General features: G+C 39.7%; 1 protein-coding gene across 1 annotated transcript; it reads right to left on the reverse strand.

The window, feature by feature from the left end:
• Nucleotides 1-1,186: 1,186 nt before the first annotated feature.
• Nucleotides 1,187-6,903, reverse strand: LOC119692211 (leucine-rich repeat-containing protein 4B). Its single transcript, XM_048625220.1, has 3 exons — nucleotides 6,805-6,903; nucleotides 3,239-3,368; nucleotides 1,187-2,450 (listed from the first exon to the last, which is right to left on the reverse strand). The coding sequence occupies exons 1-3, from the start codon at nucleotides 6,825-6,827 to the stop codon at nucleotides 1,404-1,406; spliced, it is 1,200 nt and encodes a 399-aa protein (XP_048481177.1). The 5' UTR covers nucleotides 6,828-6,903; the 3' UTR covers nucleotides 1,187-1,403.
• Nucleotides 6,904-15,617: the final 8,714 nt, after the last annotated feature.

A 15,617-nucleotide genomic window follows, 5' to 3' on the forward strand; every position in this document is an offset into this window, starting at 1 on the left:
TATAATATTAAGTACGTAGAATGATTTATCACGGACAAAATATCTGTGATTGTTGCGATGTTATTTGTAATTTTAATCTGTAATATTATAAATTAATTTGATAAAATAATTATGGGACTGGAATTACTATCGATAAACTACAGTACTTTTACTTATTTAGTTCTAAAAATGTACATACATCTACTAGCCATTGATTTAGAAATGGGCTTCGTTGTATTGAATGACGAAGTCTCAATTCAAAGTCTCGTTAGCTCGGATATTAATAAACTCAAAATTCAGAATGTTCTCTCCTTTTGGTTGAATGGCGCAGGGATGGTTACCATTTGCAATAAATACCGACCATATTTCCTTTGCTCTTTTGATTCGTATGAACGAAATCGTTTTCAGCAAAATCCATCACAAATCCCAAAGAGATACGGCATTGAAAAGGGTATTTTAATCATTTCCCTTTAGAATTTGGAAATTAGTACAAAAACACGGGGCATCACAGACAACTTTTGTTAACTTTTAAATTTAATCAAAAGTTTTTAATGTCAATCATGTTTGTTGTAAAACACGTTTTTTTTTTCGTTTTAATTATATCATACAATATATTATTTAGTAAACGATTTAAGAGAAATAACATGCAATTACCTAATGCTACATCCATCATACTTTTTTCAAACTAGGTACTCACAAAAAATAGTATGTACATATAACACAATTTCACCATATAGCCAGCAATCTACAGTTCTTAATTTGGTCGTAAAGAGCTTTGTTTTGCTCCACATTAAGGGGCACGGCATCGGCATAAAGATGTACAGTGTAATAAAGAAAGCCGCAGACTTGGTTTTTTGCGTCATTACAGGCAGGGGTAATATCATTAGGGTAAAATACGGTTTCGTATTATTTGACTTCCACTTTGTGTGACCCGAACGCTGACCACTCTAAATGGGGTTTGTTATAGAAAATCCTCTTTCAATACATACTTATTTTACGTTCTCGAGTCCATTTTCATTAACCCTTACCATTTACTGCATGTATCCGTGTAGTACACGTGTGTCGGTGCCGGCGACACCCCCGCCCGCCCGCGCCCCGCGCCGCCCCCGCCCCGCCCGCGCGGCTCGCAGCTCCAACATCTCGACACGTACTCACATGCTCCATGATTGATTACTCGTTTGATGCTGCACGTCTTTGCTTAGATATAAATATCAGTTGTCGCTCGTTAATTTGTAGTTTAGTGCTCGCTCCGACAGGGTTACTCCATCGATCGCCATCAACAAAATAATACAAAATTTTAAAGGCAAATTTTATTTGTGGTCCAACGTATACTCAGAGAACGGACCGATTTTATGTCAAATCTTGCATAATAACATACTTATAATACAATATTTACAGTTAGGAAAACTAAATGAACACGTCTGTCAGTAGGTGGCGAGCGCGGCGAGGGCGGCGGCGAGAAGTGCGCGGTGGGCGGCTGGCGGGGGCGGGCGGCCGGCGGCGGCGGCGGCGCGCGCGCGGGCCGACCCGCCCGCCTCGCCGCGGCACGCGCCGCCCATGGCGCTGGCCAGGCTGCGCCCGCGCACCTTCAGCGGCGAGATGCAGTAGTTGTCCAGCGCGAACTGCTGCGAGAGCGCCAGCGGGTTGTCGAGCGGGTCGCGGCCGCACTCGCACGGCAGGTGGTTGCCGCTGATCTCCGCCTCCTCCACCTCCAGCGTCACGGCCTCGGGCGACGCCAGCATGTGGTTGCCGGTGAGCCGGAAGGCGCGCACGCTGTTGTTCTGCACCAGCGCCAGCTCCTCCACGCGGTCGATCTTGTTGTTGCACAGCTCCAGCAGCTCCACGTGCTGCAGGCCGTCGAAGCAGCCGGCGCGCAGCACGCCCAGGTCGGAGTCGCGCAGCGCGAGGCGGCGCACGCGCAGCAGCCCGCGGAACGTGTCGGGCAGCAGCGCGGGCAGGTCCATGTAGGCCAGCTCCAGCGAGCCCACGCCCTCCAGCCCGGCGAAGGCGAGCGGCTCCACGGCGCGGATGCCGGACGGCAGCTCGATCTGCGCCACGTCGCCGAGCCCGGAGAACGCGTGCGCCAGGACGCGCCGCAGCGGGTTGTTGCGGAGAGAGATCAGCCGCAGGAAGTTGGTGCCGGCGAACGCGTAGCCTTCGATCTGCGCGATGCGGTTATGGGAGAGCACGATGGAGGTGATGTTCTGGAGGGCGGCGAAGGCGAAGGCGTCGACGGTGGCGAGGGGGGTGTGCTGGATGTAGAGCTCCTTGAGGCGGGGCAGGCCGCGGAAGGCGAAGGGGCGGATGCGCGTGAGGTTGCAGGCGTCGAGCGTGAGGCGGCGCAGCGCGCGCAGGTGGGCGAAGGCGTCGGAGCGCAGCACGCGCAGGTCGGCGCGCGCCAGCGACAGCTGCGCCACGCCCGCGCCCAGCGTCGCCGGCACGCCGCGCAGCCGCGCGCTGTTGCACACCACCTGCACACACACACACACACGAGGATAAAGCCAGGCAATGAGAAATATGTTGAAGGCAGTGAGGGTTTGATGAAGAATCCCGACTCTAAGCACACACGAATGAAATTGCTGGTGAATGTTGAAACAAAAAATTAATTATACAGCTGTTATTGGGCAGACCTCTTGTCCACGGATATTAGTATCTTAGGAGATAATATATAATTAAGAAATTAATCAACAAGGAAACTTCTAAAAATAAATGATACTTATTCACAACAAAACCTTGGTGGCCGTGGAAAGTGCGTATTATTTGACCGTCGGCCGGCGGTCGGCGGATAATATTAATCCGCGCAGGGGCCGGCCGACGCACGGTCACGCTAATGGATTGTTGTACTACAAAATGAGCCAAATCATAATCGGATGAAGTAATAATCCCGAATACCTACATTAGTTGTTGTGGTAAGTGAATTTCAGGCTAATTCTGATATTGAAACTTGGTTTGAATATAATATATTAGTAGGTACCAGACAGCACGGAAACCAATACAATGCTTCAATTTTTCGGTAACTATCAGTTTTGACCATTCCATTCAACACTGTAAATTTTCCACATTGGATTTGTATTTATATAGGTAATTTTACATTAAGTATAATTCTTGTGTATAGTGTCTAAGGTTGCCTGTAAGAGATTGCTCTCAGCGAGACCACCCATTGTACACTGATTATAATCTGTTCTATAAATATGTGTTTGTATGTCTGATTCATGAAGTCTTCCATCAAGCAATATTCTATTCTACAGTGTCACCTCACCTGTGACTGAGAGAGACAGATGCACTCTGTAGGGCAGGGCGGCGCGAGCGAGGGGGACAGCTGCGGTGCGCCCGCCAGCGCCACGCCGCAGCAGGCCACGCACCACCACACCCATCGCGCCACCGGCAACCTGCAAGCGTTCACTTGTTACCATGTATACAGGGTGTTGCAAAAAGGGATACTATACTCTGTCCATTATATTATTGGTTTTTTGACAGTCGAAATCCCATACATATTTGATGACTGCAAAGGAAAACCAACTTTACTTACCAGACATAAGGAAACGTCTAAAATACAATAACATAGTGGAAGCTCTACTTATATAAGTCGAAAGGGAGGACTCAGGGGGTCATTCTGAACAACTTTTGTTCAAAAAAAACCTTTTCCATAGAAACTTTGTTGGTCACATGACTTTTTACTATGGGGAACGATTTATTTTTTTCGCGAATTTTAATCAGAAAGGTCAGTGTTTAATGAGATAAAGGAGGCTGCAGACAGGTTGCTTTCAATATAATGATGTAACTAATCGATTTCGATAGAAATCTGCAGGCGATTTTAATGAGTGGACCTCTATCATGGGTACCTTTAGTTTAATTATCACCGGATTTATTTTTTACAGAAAATATTGTACTGTTGTTTGGTAATATTAATAATCTATTAAATATAACTTAAATATTTAATAACATTACTGCTCATAACGTTGGAACAGGAAAATATCAAGAAGTTTATGTTCCTCGCGTTCAATATTATTGCAAGAGGATAAAGATAATAAGAACTAACGAGAGGGAGAATCGATTCTATCATTTCATTGTGCCCGTACATTTAGAGGAAATTATGGTCTTTGTAAAAGGAGAATTCTTCCGCAATAAAATGAAAATAGTTTTAAATTGCACATGAAAATTAATGAAGTCTGCATCCGTCGGCGTTTTAAAACCCGCCGGGTTTTACTAAGTAGCGTATAACCCAGTTTCTCTGACTCTAGGGGCAACTCGGGATAACTGAATGCTGGCATTCTGACATATAGGATAGGGGCTAGGGCACACTAGCTCTAACCGCAAACTTTGGTTTACCTTAAAAGGCTTTGACGTTGAGATTCCGCATTTGCTATTAATACTAATTACTACTGAATAGAAAGATTTCTTGTTGATGAGTTTTTTTATTTTATTTTTTCTAACCCTAACATAAAATTCTGACATGCTATACTTTATGTTAAAAATACCTAAATCTAAATAAAAAGTTGTCTTGGAGTTAACATAATAGCTAAGCACTAGACATTCATATATACATACCCTGTAAAAATATAGGTAAAAATCCTTCACTGCCGGACAAAGACCTCTTCCAATAACAGCACTTCGTACCACCCTTTCATTATAATGATATATCTAAATTCCTACGAACTTTAATGTGAAAACTATTTAGTCTAAGATGACTTTTAGATTTAAATTATTATTCAAACAAAATATTTAGGTAAACAAAAACTTATGTTTATAAGCAGTGACCGATAAAAAACTTTATAATGTTAATTACACTTCAACTAAACAATTTTCTAAAATTGTACGGCCCAATTAATTTCATATACGCTACATTAAGCCAGGTATCTCTTATTTGAACGAGTTACAATAAAAGCCATTAAATATAAAAAGCACTTAGGAAAGGTTAAGAGGCCACAACGGAAGCTTAGTGACTGTTGAGTTATTGGTTTTTACACGGGAAAACTTAGTAACTTCTAGAAAAACTTCTACTCGTATTAAACCTGGACGTGAATGAAGCGAAATTTTCATTCATAATAATAAAAGATTATTTATATTGATGGTATGCATTATGATAATTCACAAGTGTATTCGCACTGTGCCGAAGAAATCACAAATCTGTTAAATTTATACAAGTGCGATTATGTTTATATAATTACGAATAAACGATTATGTTCAGTGTATTGTGATTGCCATAGCATTTTTGCCACAAACATTTATTAACAAGCTATATAGCAAGCTTTTGCTCGGCGTTAAAAACAGCAAGAAGCCCAGAGTAAGAGACGGTCCACTCGGAAACAATGTGGTCCCAATAAAATGTACTCTCTGAACGAGGTCAAAGAGACCACAGCTCGCCCGACCACATCGCGGCTTGTGTCGCTGCAGTTGCAAACTGTCCTGTTCTACCCATATACAACTCTTATAATTCTTTCTTAAACCAAATTTAACACCATTATGTCTTGGGAAATCAGACACGATTGATTTTGTATTGTGTCTTGCAGGGATTCGTGACAGGTTACAGGTTAAAGAATAGCCAAGGATAGATTTATTCAATTTATTTTAGCCATGTTCGTTTAGTACCTATGTTGCGACCGCCTACTTAATACCCAGGTTCACTCCGACCGACCGTACTACCGACCGCAGCGCTGCTTGTCTGTCAAATCCATACATTTTATGTCAGATAAAAAATTGTGTAGTTATATTTATGCATTTGCTTCTAGAACAGTTCTATAGTTTTATATGAGGTTCAAGTTTGAATGGCTAGAGTAAGATAGACGGATGAAGATAAAGTTTTTGACGTAGCGTGTAGTCTACACTCCATAAGTATTTGATATGAAAGTGCTGCACCAAGCAAGGTAGTTGATTTCATAGTCTTGAGAGCTATTATCAAACAGTTTTAAACTCATCAAAATTATAACAAAAGATTGTTAAGAGTGTTGAAAATAAGAAAGATAGCTTTTTTGTTATACTAAGAACCTTTAACTTCTTTAATGCAAAGCTTAAAATAATAATTGTTTATCCTCATTAACCTTACTTCACAAATGATAAAAATAATCCAACTGCGAATAAGACATTACGAAAAGGTTCCATTTAACGCGGTAGCAGACGCAATTAAAGTCGAGGCGAAAGTAAAATATTTTGTAAGTCTTTCCGACAGATAGACAAGATTATGTTTTGATAAGGGTTCCAACCCTTGACAATGGGGCAAGGTAAAAAATGTGTTCCGTGAAAGATCATTATCATGTTTATTTTTGTATTTATTTATATCCTACTGGATACTTCAGAACAGATTTACAGAATAAAAATAATTGTGTGCAACAGATTATGACTGTACATATATAATAAAAAATAAAAAAATAGTGTTACATTCATTTTTTATTTTTTATTATATAGCAGTAATGCTATATAGCAGTAATTGATGGTTATAACCTATATCTTTGTTGCTTTACAAAGTAGTTAACTTTTTTTCATCATACCATCGTCCTACTATAATTTAATTTTAAATACAAAAGCAATCAACTTTCTTTTATTTATTCACAATCTCAATTAAAACACGAGGGAGAAAAGTGCACTTTGAATGTAATGTAGTTGAGTACTGTAAAATTAATACAAGATTGTTAACTGTTCGTATAATTTAATTGCAGAAAAATATATTTTTTTTAGATATCATAGCCCAATATCTGATAAAGTTAGATAGCACGAAGATGTGACAAAGTTGTCTCTCTACCAAATAACTCTCAAATATGAAATTTTCTGATGTTAACATCTTCATTTTAAGTCGTCATTTTACACACACACACCCACTCACATACACACCTGAGTCTGTAGAGAGGGCCCATGCGCGGCCGCGGCCGGGGCGCGCCGCCCGCCTCGCGCCCTCACCTCCACACACACATGCTGCTCGCTCCGTCTGTAACACACACACACACACACACACACACACATACACACCTGAGTCTGTAGAGAGGGCCCATGCGCGGCCGCGGCCGGGGCGCGCCGCCCGCCTCGCGCCCTCACCTCCACACACACATGCTGCTCGCTCCGTCTGTAACACACACACACACACACACACACACACACACATACACACCTGAGTCTGTAGAGAGGGCCCATGCGCGGCCGCGGCCGGGGCGCGCCGCCCGCCTCGCGCCCTCACCTCCACACACACATGCTGCTCGCTCCGTCTGTAACACACACACACACACACACACATACACACCTGAGTCTGTAGAGAGGGCCCATGCGCGGCCGCGGCCGGGGCGCGCCACCCGCCTCGCGCCCTCACCTCCACACACACATGCTGCTCGCTCCGTCTGTAACACACACACACACACACACACATACACACCTGAGTCTGTAGAGAGGGCCCATGCGCGGCCGCGGCCGGGGCGCGCCGCCCGCCTCGCGCCCTCACCTCCACACACACATGCTGCTGGCTCCGTCTGTAACACACACACACACACACACATACACACCTGAGTCTGTAGAGAGGGCCCATGCGCGGCCGCGGCCGGGGCGCGCCGCCCGCCTCGCGCCCTCACCTCCACACACACATGCTGCTCGCTCCGTCTGTAACAAACACACACACATGCATAAATAATACAATTATATTTTAGCACAAAATTGGCAATAAAGAAAAATATTTTCAAAAATTAACTAAACAAAAACAAAGTAAAGAAAATTTCAAACTCTATTACTTGGATTTCGGGTTACATTTTGTATTTATTGGTAAACCACTCAAATAGCAACTTAAAACTGCCTTGCTAATAATGATTCCGAGAATATTTTATAAAATATTATCCTTATGCAGAACTATCTGTATGTGCCCCTTTCATACGATCACTCTTTAAAACTATGGGTGGTACAATAAAGAAACCGCTGTCGCTTCCTTAAGTGTCCACCACCGATGTCACCGGGAGTTGTTTAAAATAACGAGCTGAGTCAGCAACTTTCAGCTTACTGTACCATTTTTGGCACAGTATGTATATTGTTATGCTACGACGCACGTAGCAGCTTACTACGCCGTAGCACCGTAGCATCGTAGCATCGTAGCACCGTAGCAACGTAGCACCGTAGCACCGTATGTGCATTGATAACCAAATAAAAAATAAAATAAAATAGCATTTTTAACGGAACAGCTAAACATATCAAGAGATGGTGGTAAGTATGTATATTTTTTTTTACAGGATATTATACTTAATGGCTTTAACTATTATGTATTTATTCAATGACAATCCGTTAACTTTAGTTCACAACTCCAAGCTCGCTGTACTGGCCATTTAAAACTTAAAAGCTACTGTAAGTAAAAGGAAAACTTTAAGCCGCACTCATAAAGACCAAAATTGAACTTATAAATTAGCTGAAACACAGTTCTTTGCAAGTGTTCACTGTTCAGCAACAATAAATTTCTGAACGTCACGTAAATTACACGCGAACAGTTCAGTTCAGTAGCGCAGATTTCTACGAGTCGATATTACGGCATACAGCCAGCACGTGCTGGGGAAACAGTTTATTAAATTCAGATTCAATTATTTCTAAACGGAAATAGAAAATGAAGACGACCTGGCCCCGAGAGGGCCCGGATGAGATTCACATTGTGAGGGATTTCCCGACGAATACGCCCGGGGATTCTAGTTCCATACACTATGTTCCGGCTCGCGTAAGGAGCGCTCTCTGCGTACTTTTATACCACGACACGGAGGGGTTATTTTATGTGCTTGTAGCGAGATAGTAGTAGTAGAATAAAATTCGGTCTTAGAACTAGAGTATATTAAAATAGGCAGCCTTATAACAAAAAACAATCTTCTCCAAACAAACGGATGATTTGATTTGAATTTTTGTTTTTTTAATTTTTTTGGTTGTGTAAATTAAAAGCTCTTTTCTTTTATTTTGTTTAAACAATATGAAATTGGAAAGCGTTAATCAAATGTTTACATCAATAAAACATAAATAAATATTTATTGACTTGTGTATTATCATTTCGAAATTCATAAATTTTCAGCATAATCTAATATTTAGAATGCTCACATTTATTATAACAATGTTTGCGACCAAGAGCAATAATAATATATCAAACACTCAACCTGATCGAAAATTGAATAATGGTACTTCTCATTTTATAAATTTTCCGTATAAATAAATTGAATTCATCGGGTGCTGAAATTTAATTAACCCGCTCTTTATCATCTGTCCTAATTGAACATCATAGAGGAATAAACCACCTGAAAATGCTTATATATTTTTTTCATATTTATGGCTTTTTCTCTTTAGTCATCACATAACTGGAGGAGCCCAATTTGAAGAAAGTACATAAATAACGACCTTTGTTTTGGGAACCATTGAAACACAATAGACGAGTGGGACGTGGGTCTACCTTTTTACCTTCCAATAAATTGTTCTAAAATCTACCAAATTCCTTGCTCGAACAAAAACCAGCGGAAACAAAAGACAACCGTAAATGCAAATAAAAACAAAGAAGCGGAGACAAATGAAGGCCTACGTGCGCTTTCTCACAATACAAAATTGTGCTCTGAATAATGCGGAGGCGCTCGCCAAAACTTAAAATTGCAGGAGGATGTTTATGCTCAGTGTGGAGATTCCTGGCTCGTGGAGTCCCGGGCCCCGCCGCCATTACTCCGACGATGCTCTTAAACCGAACTCTTGAATTGCACTCGGAATTACATCAATACGATCGAGTTTTATTCACACAGCATCTGCTTCACCGAACATTGAGAGTTGAGACGTAACGGTAATCGATTGAACACTGCCAACCCTCTCGAACACAACATCGGTCCTTTTCAATACTATTATGTTCTGCCAACACAAGTATTCCTATAGAAAAGTAAATAAAAATATGTGAGTAGTTTTCAATGGCATTCTACGAATAAGATATTAGTTCCTCAGTAAAGCAGCTACTGCAGAAGCATCTACGAGTAATTAGAGGTTAACAAGGAGTAATTCCAGTTTTCGTGTTTTTCCCTAATACTTATTTAAGTGATCGCTGATATTTTAGGTAATCGATATTTGTATGAAGAGTTTCCAGTAAGATATAATTGTTGTAATATCGACTCAAACGACTTTAAGACAGCGAGGGCGTTTTAACTAATTTCGCTGAAACTAACAATACAAAAGTTGAAATTTTCTCGGAATGAACGCGAACTTTTCAGAGACAAACAATTCCTCCCAAGAGCGAAATAATTTTTAAACGCTTGTACGAAAGAGGGCAACGCTCGTGTTCTTTTGTGTAGTAAAATTTTCATAGCATTAAAAAATCTCTAATTTCGCTAGGAGGTTCGGCACACGGGAAAATATTTTTGTGTTTACTCTCATTAAAGTAAGAAGCAAGTTTGAGCAGCAAACACTTACAAAAGCTTTCTCTATTCACGTTCAGTATACGCAGATTTATTTATTGGCGTCCTTATTGGGGTCTTTATTGGTTTCCTATCATGGTTGTAGGTATATCGTCACTACTGGCGCTACCATAACACAGGCGGTAACTACCGAGGCAAGGGTCACTGAATGGGATCACAGTTGGACAGTCGCGTTATTATCATCATGTCACACAACAACCAGTATGATTGAAGTGGTATTCCGTGCCCACCAAATTAGAACCTGTCACTGACAAACTAAGCTAACCATTAAAATTTAATTGGGTCATGTAAAATTTATGTACAGCATTCATCGATTAATGAGTGTTTGAATTGAAGCATCGGAAATTGGTTTTAATTCTCCAATTCTTTTTGATCGCGTGTGTTTTTTGTTACCTCTTATGGGATGCGAATCAAAAAGGCATGGAAGTATTTTTTTCATAAAAATAAACCGCACACGCACGCACACACACACACACACACACACAATTTACGTAAGAGACCAATTTATGTTGAGTTGAGTCTAAGCCCACCCGTATAATTCAAGTAGTAGTTCCATGAATAAGGAATTCACTTAAATCTTATCAAAGAGAATGGAAATTGGGGACTAAATGATCCCGGCGGAGGGCTATTCCCTCACCTCTCCGGTCGTCCGTCTAATAAACATCTCGAGACCTGTCTAATTAATAAGCTGAACATAATTAGTTCCTCAAACTTCCCGAAAACAGGTTTCTCAAATCTTCACCAAGAATAATAGCGCTGTTCAGTTGCGTGGAAACCTAACAAGGAAGTAATTTGTTGAACTAAATTTTATCCAAAAATATATTTTGTGGAATGGATGGGATTTTATTACCTTTGTAGTTGCATATTTTTATTTATTTAATGGTCTTATTAAATATGAAAATGTAACCGGGTATCTAAATTGAAATTATTATGTGAATGGCTATAAAAACAAAAATAATTGAAGACACAACTATTTGTCATAATTGTTGTACACGATCAAATGCCTTGTCACCACGACTATAGAATAACATTTTGTTTCCCAGATGCGACACCACACAAGAACGCAGGTACAATTGGAACATCGAATGATTGTTGTTCCATTCATCATGTTGAATTCCATGTCGTCCACTGTAGTGGACAAGTTTAATTGGTTGCCGGCGACGCGGCGCGATCAATCATCCGTGACGTCACAAGCGGCGTGTCGTCGCGACCCCACTACAGCCACTTGGCATGTCTGCGTACAACTTCGTATTTAATCTATGAGTTACGGATGGGCCCCTTAATTAATGAGATTAGGATTGGCGCATTAAAATATTTCACGTTGAAGCTTAGCCTGATTGGGTAATTAGCCAAAATTTATGGACGCTTTATTTTATCGGAGATGGTGAGGTGCAAATGGTATGTCTAATACCAACCATGTATTCAAAAATTTATTGCTTATGTTAGTTATATTTTATATTATATAGTAGACATTTTAAAGGGCATAGTAAATTGTAAAGAAGACAGATTATATAACTTTCGTTACTATATTTCAATTTATATTACTTACAACATATTTAATACCCCTAAAGAAAATTACATATTTAAAACTATATATTTTCCTATCCTCCATAATCGGTAACCGAAACACGATTTCCGCAAACAAATAAGTCCCCAATGCACGCGAAGTTTATGACATGAGAGTTCCACGTAGCGACCCTTGAACTCCGCCGCCGCCACTTTGGCTGTGATAAATTTAATATGTCGCCCGCGCACTGCCCTCTTGTATTGCACTGCTACAGCGCGGACTTCATAGCAAAGTGGTTTTCTTTCACTATGCATACCTACATGCTACTACATGGATACTAACATGCATAGGCTCACAAGTCAAGACTGTAATGCTTAAAGTCAGAGAAGACTTACAAGCGCCACATGCTTTTCGCTACCGCTGTGATAGATACTATGACCCACACGATTATTTTTACAATATTATGCCAATATTCTGGTCCCCTTTTACATTTGCTCTACACCGAAAGGCTTGACTTTTTACTAAGTTGATTTTATGTATGTTGATTATGTATTTTTACTGTTAGTATACGATACGATACATTCAGGAACGTGAAATTATTGAAACAACTTTTAACAAATTAGCTAAACATACCTCTATTATCCTATCTTAAGTCCTCAGTAAATGAAGATTCATTCAGATTAACAAGAACTCTGCCATAATGCAAACTCTATGGCAGTCATAATGCCTCCTTTGTTAGCCGATTTGAGAGTCCCCGCCGCCGCCGCTAAGTTCACACAGTTTAATCGGATTAAACACTCAATAAATTATAGTAGCTTACGTTGAACCTATTGACTGTGACACTCTGCACTATAGATGCTGAGAGTGTTATAACAGTTATAAGATAAGCTATAGCAACGCCAGGTCTAGGTTTATAACGTACTTTACGATCAGTTTTATTATAATATATAATACGTCGTACAATTTGTAATAATAAAACGAATTATACCTACGGCTCAGTTTTGTTTCCGAAAATAGATATATAATAATAATTGCAGATGATTAATCTGTTCCTATTTCATCAATATCAGTAGAAAAAAATATATGTATGCAATTGCTATTATGCTATAAAACTTTACTTTACGTAATCTGAAATACTATGCCTTACATAAGTTAGGCAATAAAGACGAGGTTATAGATTACAGCTTGAACCTTCGCTACAACATGGCCATTTCATGAATTACGACAGCGCTTCCCCCGTAACATGCAATTAACTCAAAATCTACAAGCAATTACTCCATTTGTAGCAAACACTGCTTCTTTGGTCAGCGGTTACGTCTGACAAACAATAATGATTCCTTTAAATGTTTGCACTTGAAATAAAAATTTATAAGTTTATTTCTTAAATTAAGTGCTTAATCGATGAGAACGCTCTCAAATAGACTTATAACAAAGTTATGCGTTATGTCTGACAAGATAAACAAACGCGTAAAAGCGAATTCTTTTCATCCTTGAATTTCGTATATTGAGTGTCGGAAAAAGAGCGTTATCATTTTAACTCATAATTATATATACTTTTTTATACAGGATGCTGAAAAAAGGATATGCTTCTTTTACATATACTAAAAGTTTCTTATTCACAGGTAATATTTTTAGATTTCCAGTTTTAGGAAACAAAACTTGTACAGAACAACTGAACCTTCCATTTATAGCTGTTAGTAAGAATATAAATAAGAATAAATTAACGACCAAGTCAGTGTCAGCAAAAGTGATAAACGCTTTTGCTATAAAACAATTTCGTACAGCGAAAAAAAATAGCAATAAAACCGGAAAATGTATTCTTACAACAAAATGATACAGAATAACGTATGGGTAAACAGATGTAATACCTTTTTGGAGACGTGAACCGTGTAATTGTTTTTATTCAACGCACACTTGGGATTTGCGCCCATCATCCAGAGATAAACGAGACAGGCCCTGTATAAGATTAAATGTGTCAACGAATATGCATAGGTACATACAGGTTTTCCTCTTTTCGGTGAAGCATTTGCTTACGAGTTACCAGGAAAACAGCGCACTGTTGGAGTGATATGTGACGTGTGAGTGATTAGAACACACATGGAAATGATATACTTTGTATCATCATTATCATCATCCCGTTATCGACTACTGCTTGACACAGGCCTTTTTTCTAGGATCGCCACTACAGTGGCTACCTTCAGCTTTTCTCCAATCTACTTATATTCCAGTCCAGTCCATAGATAAAAACAAAAATACTTATTGATTATAATGCAATCAAGTATAATGTGGAAACCTTGCATAAATTCCTATCTAGGAACTGTACTATTTATATTATACCTAATGTGACTGAAAGTTTACAGATATATGATGATAAATCTATGTGTTATGTATTAAATCATACGCTTTACAGCTAGCGAGTGAAATATACGCGCGCGGACGCCTGGGCTGGGCGTGACCTAGCGCTCGGCACCATTCGGGAAATGACAAATACACTCACGTGCAATGAAAAAGTTCCAGTGGCAATAGCACCAAATTACTCCTAAACTAAATAAAAGGCTAACTATGACGCTGTCTTAAGGGCCCGTACAGGGTGACGTGCCGCGCCAATTTTGGGTTTTCAATGCTCTTCACACAGCACACGCAGTGACACGCACACATGTAAGTTTGCACAGTGGGTCGATAAACTTTTACTCGCCAACTTTATTGACAATTATGTTCAAGTACATTTTGGGTGATTTTAGGGTAAGTAAGTATAATTCTTACTTACACTGGTAGGCACCAGGAAAGAGTAGAAATTAATAGGGGTGCCACTTTACTCTATACTCGGAACCCGATTAGCTTTCTCAAACAAATGTGGTATTTACTTGTAGAAAGGTAATTAAAAGTATTAAAGTGTAGATAATAAGTTTCGGGCATCCTCCAGCCAACTGAACCCCGACGACAAAGCAAAGTAAATACATAGTGTCGCAAAAGGGCTATACTAAGCCAAAAGGGGATGACTCAAGGGGTCATTCTGAACAACTTTTGTTCTACGAGATTTGCAAATTCGCGAAAAAAAATATTCGTTTTCCATGGTAAAAAGTCACATGTCCAACAAAGTTTCTATGAAAAAGGTTTTTTTTTGTTAATTTCCAAAACTCGTAGAGCAAAAGTTCAGAATGACCCCCTGTCTTACTCCTTTTTACCCTACTGCCGAAGGAGGAGGGTAATGTTTTTTGATTGTATGTATGTATATATGTATGTTTGTCTGTTTCTTTGTTCCCTCCTGTAGCCTAAACGGCTTGATAGATTTTGATGTATGAGGTATTGTTAGAAGCGTATTGATGGCGCGATGGCTATAGGCTATGTGACGTTCCATTAAAATGTACATAGCGCCCTCTTGAGGACATAACGTGATGATCGAAAAAATAATAATTCAACTTTGCCGTGTAAGGTATCAAATGAAAGGACTTGATTTTCACATTACAAAAATATGCATATTGAAGGTATTTAAATAACAACACCAAAATTATTGAAATAAAAAATGATCATGAACTACCTACCGACGTAAAATTTCATAAAATAAAAACAACTAAAAAGTTTCAAATAAAAAAATACAATTATAAAAAACTAAAAACCTGACTGTACGCTAAAAACATGAAAACGAGTCCCAATGTTAATGGAAAGTATCGCAGGCGGGGACCAACTTGACCGCCACTCAAGGCCGTTTTCTAAGTAACATTCAGCTAAATGGTGAACCCTCTGCTGGTATA

The sequence above is a fragment of the Plutella xylostella genome, chromosome 13 (assembly GCF_932276165.1).
Source record: "Plutella xylostella chromosome 13, ilPluXylo3.1, whole genome shotgun sequence".
NCBI lineage: Eukaryota > Metazoa > Arthropoda > Insecta > Lepidoptera > Plutellidae > Plutella > Plutella xylostella.

What these genes read in the sequence shown, in the direction of transcription:
- LOC119692211 (XM_048625220.1), bottom strand. Translation starts at nt 6,827, where the DNA reads ATGGGCCCTCTCTACAGACTCAG. An exon ending in GGCCCTCTCTACAGACTCAG is followed by an intron (nt 3,369 to 6,804) that starts GTGTGTATGTGA and finishes GAACGCTTGCAG; the next exon opens with GTTGCCGGTGGCGCGATGGG. An exon ending in TCTGTCTCTCTCAGTCACAG is followed by an intron (nt 2,451 to 3,238) that starts GTGAGGTGACAC and finishes GTGTGTGTGCAG; the next exon opens with GTGGTGTGCAACAGCGCGCG.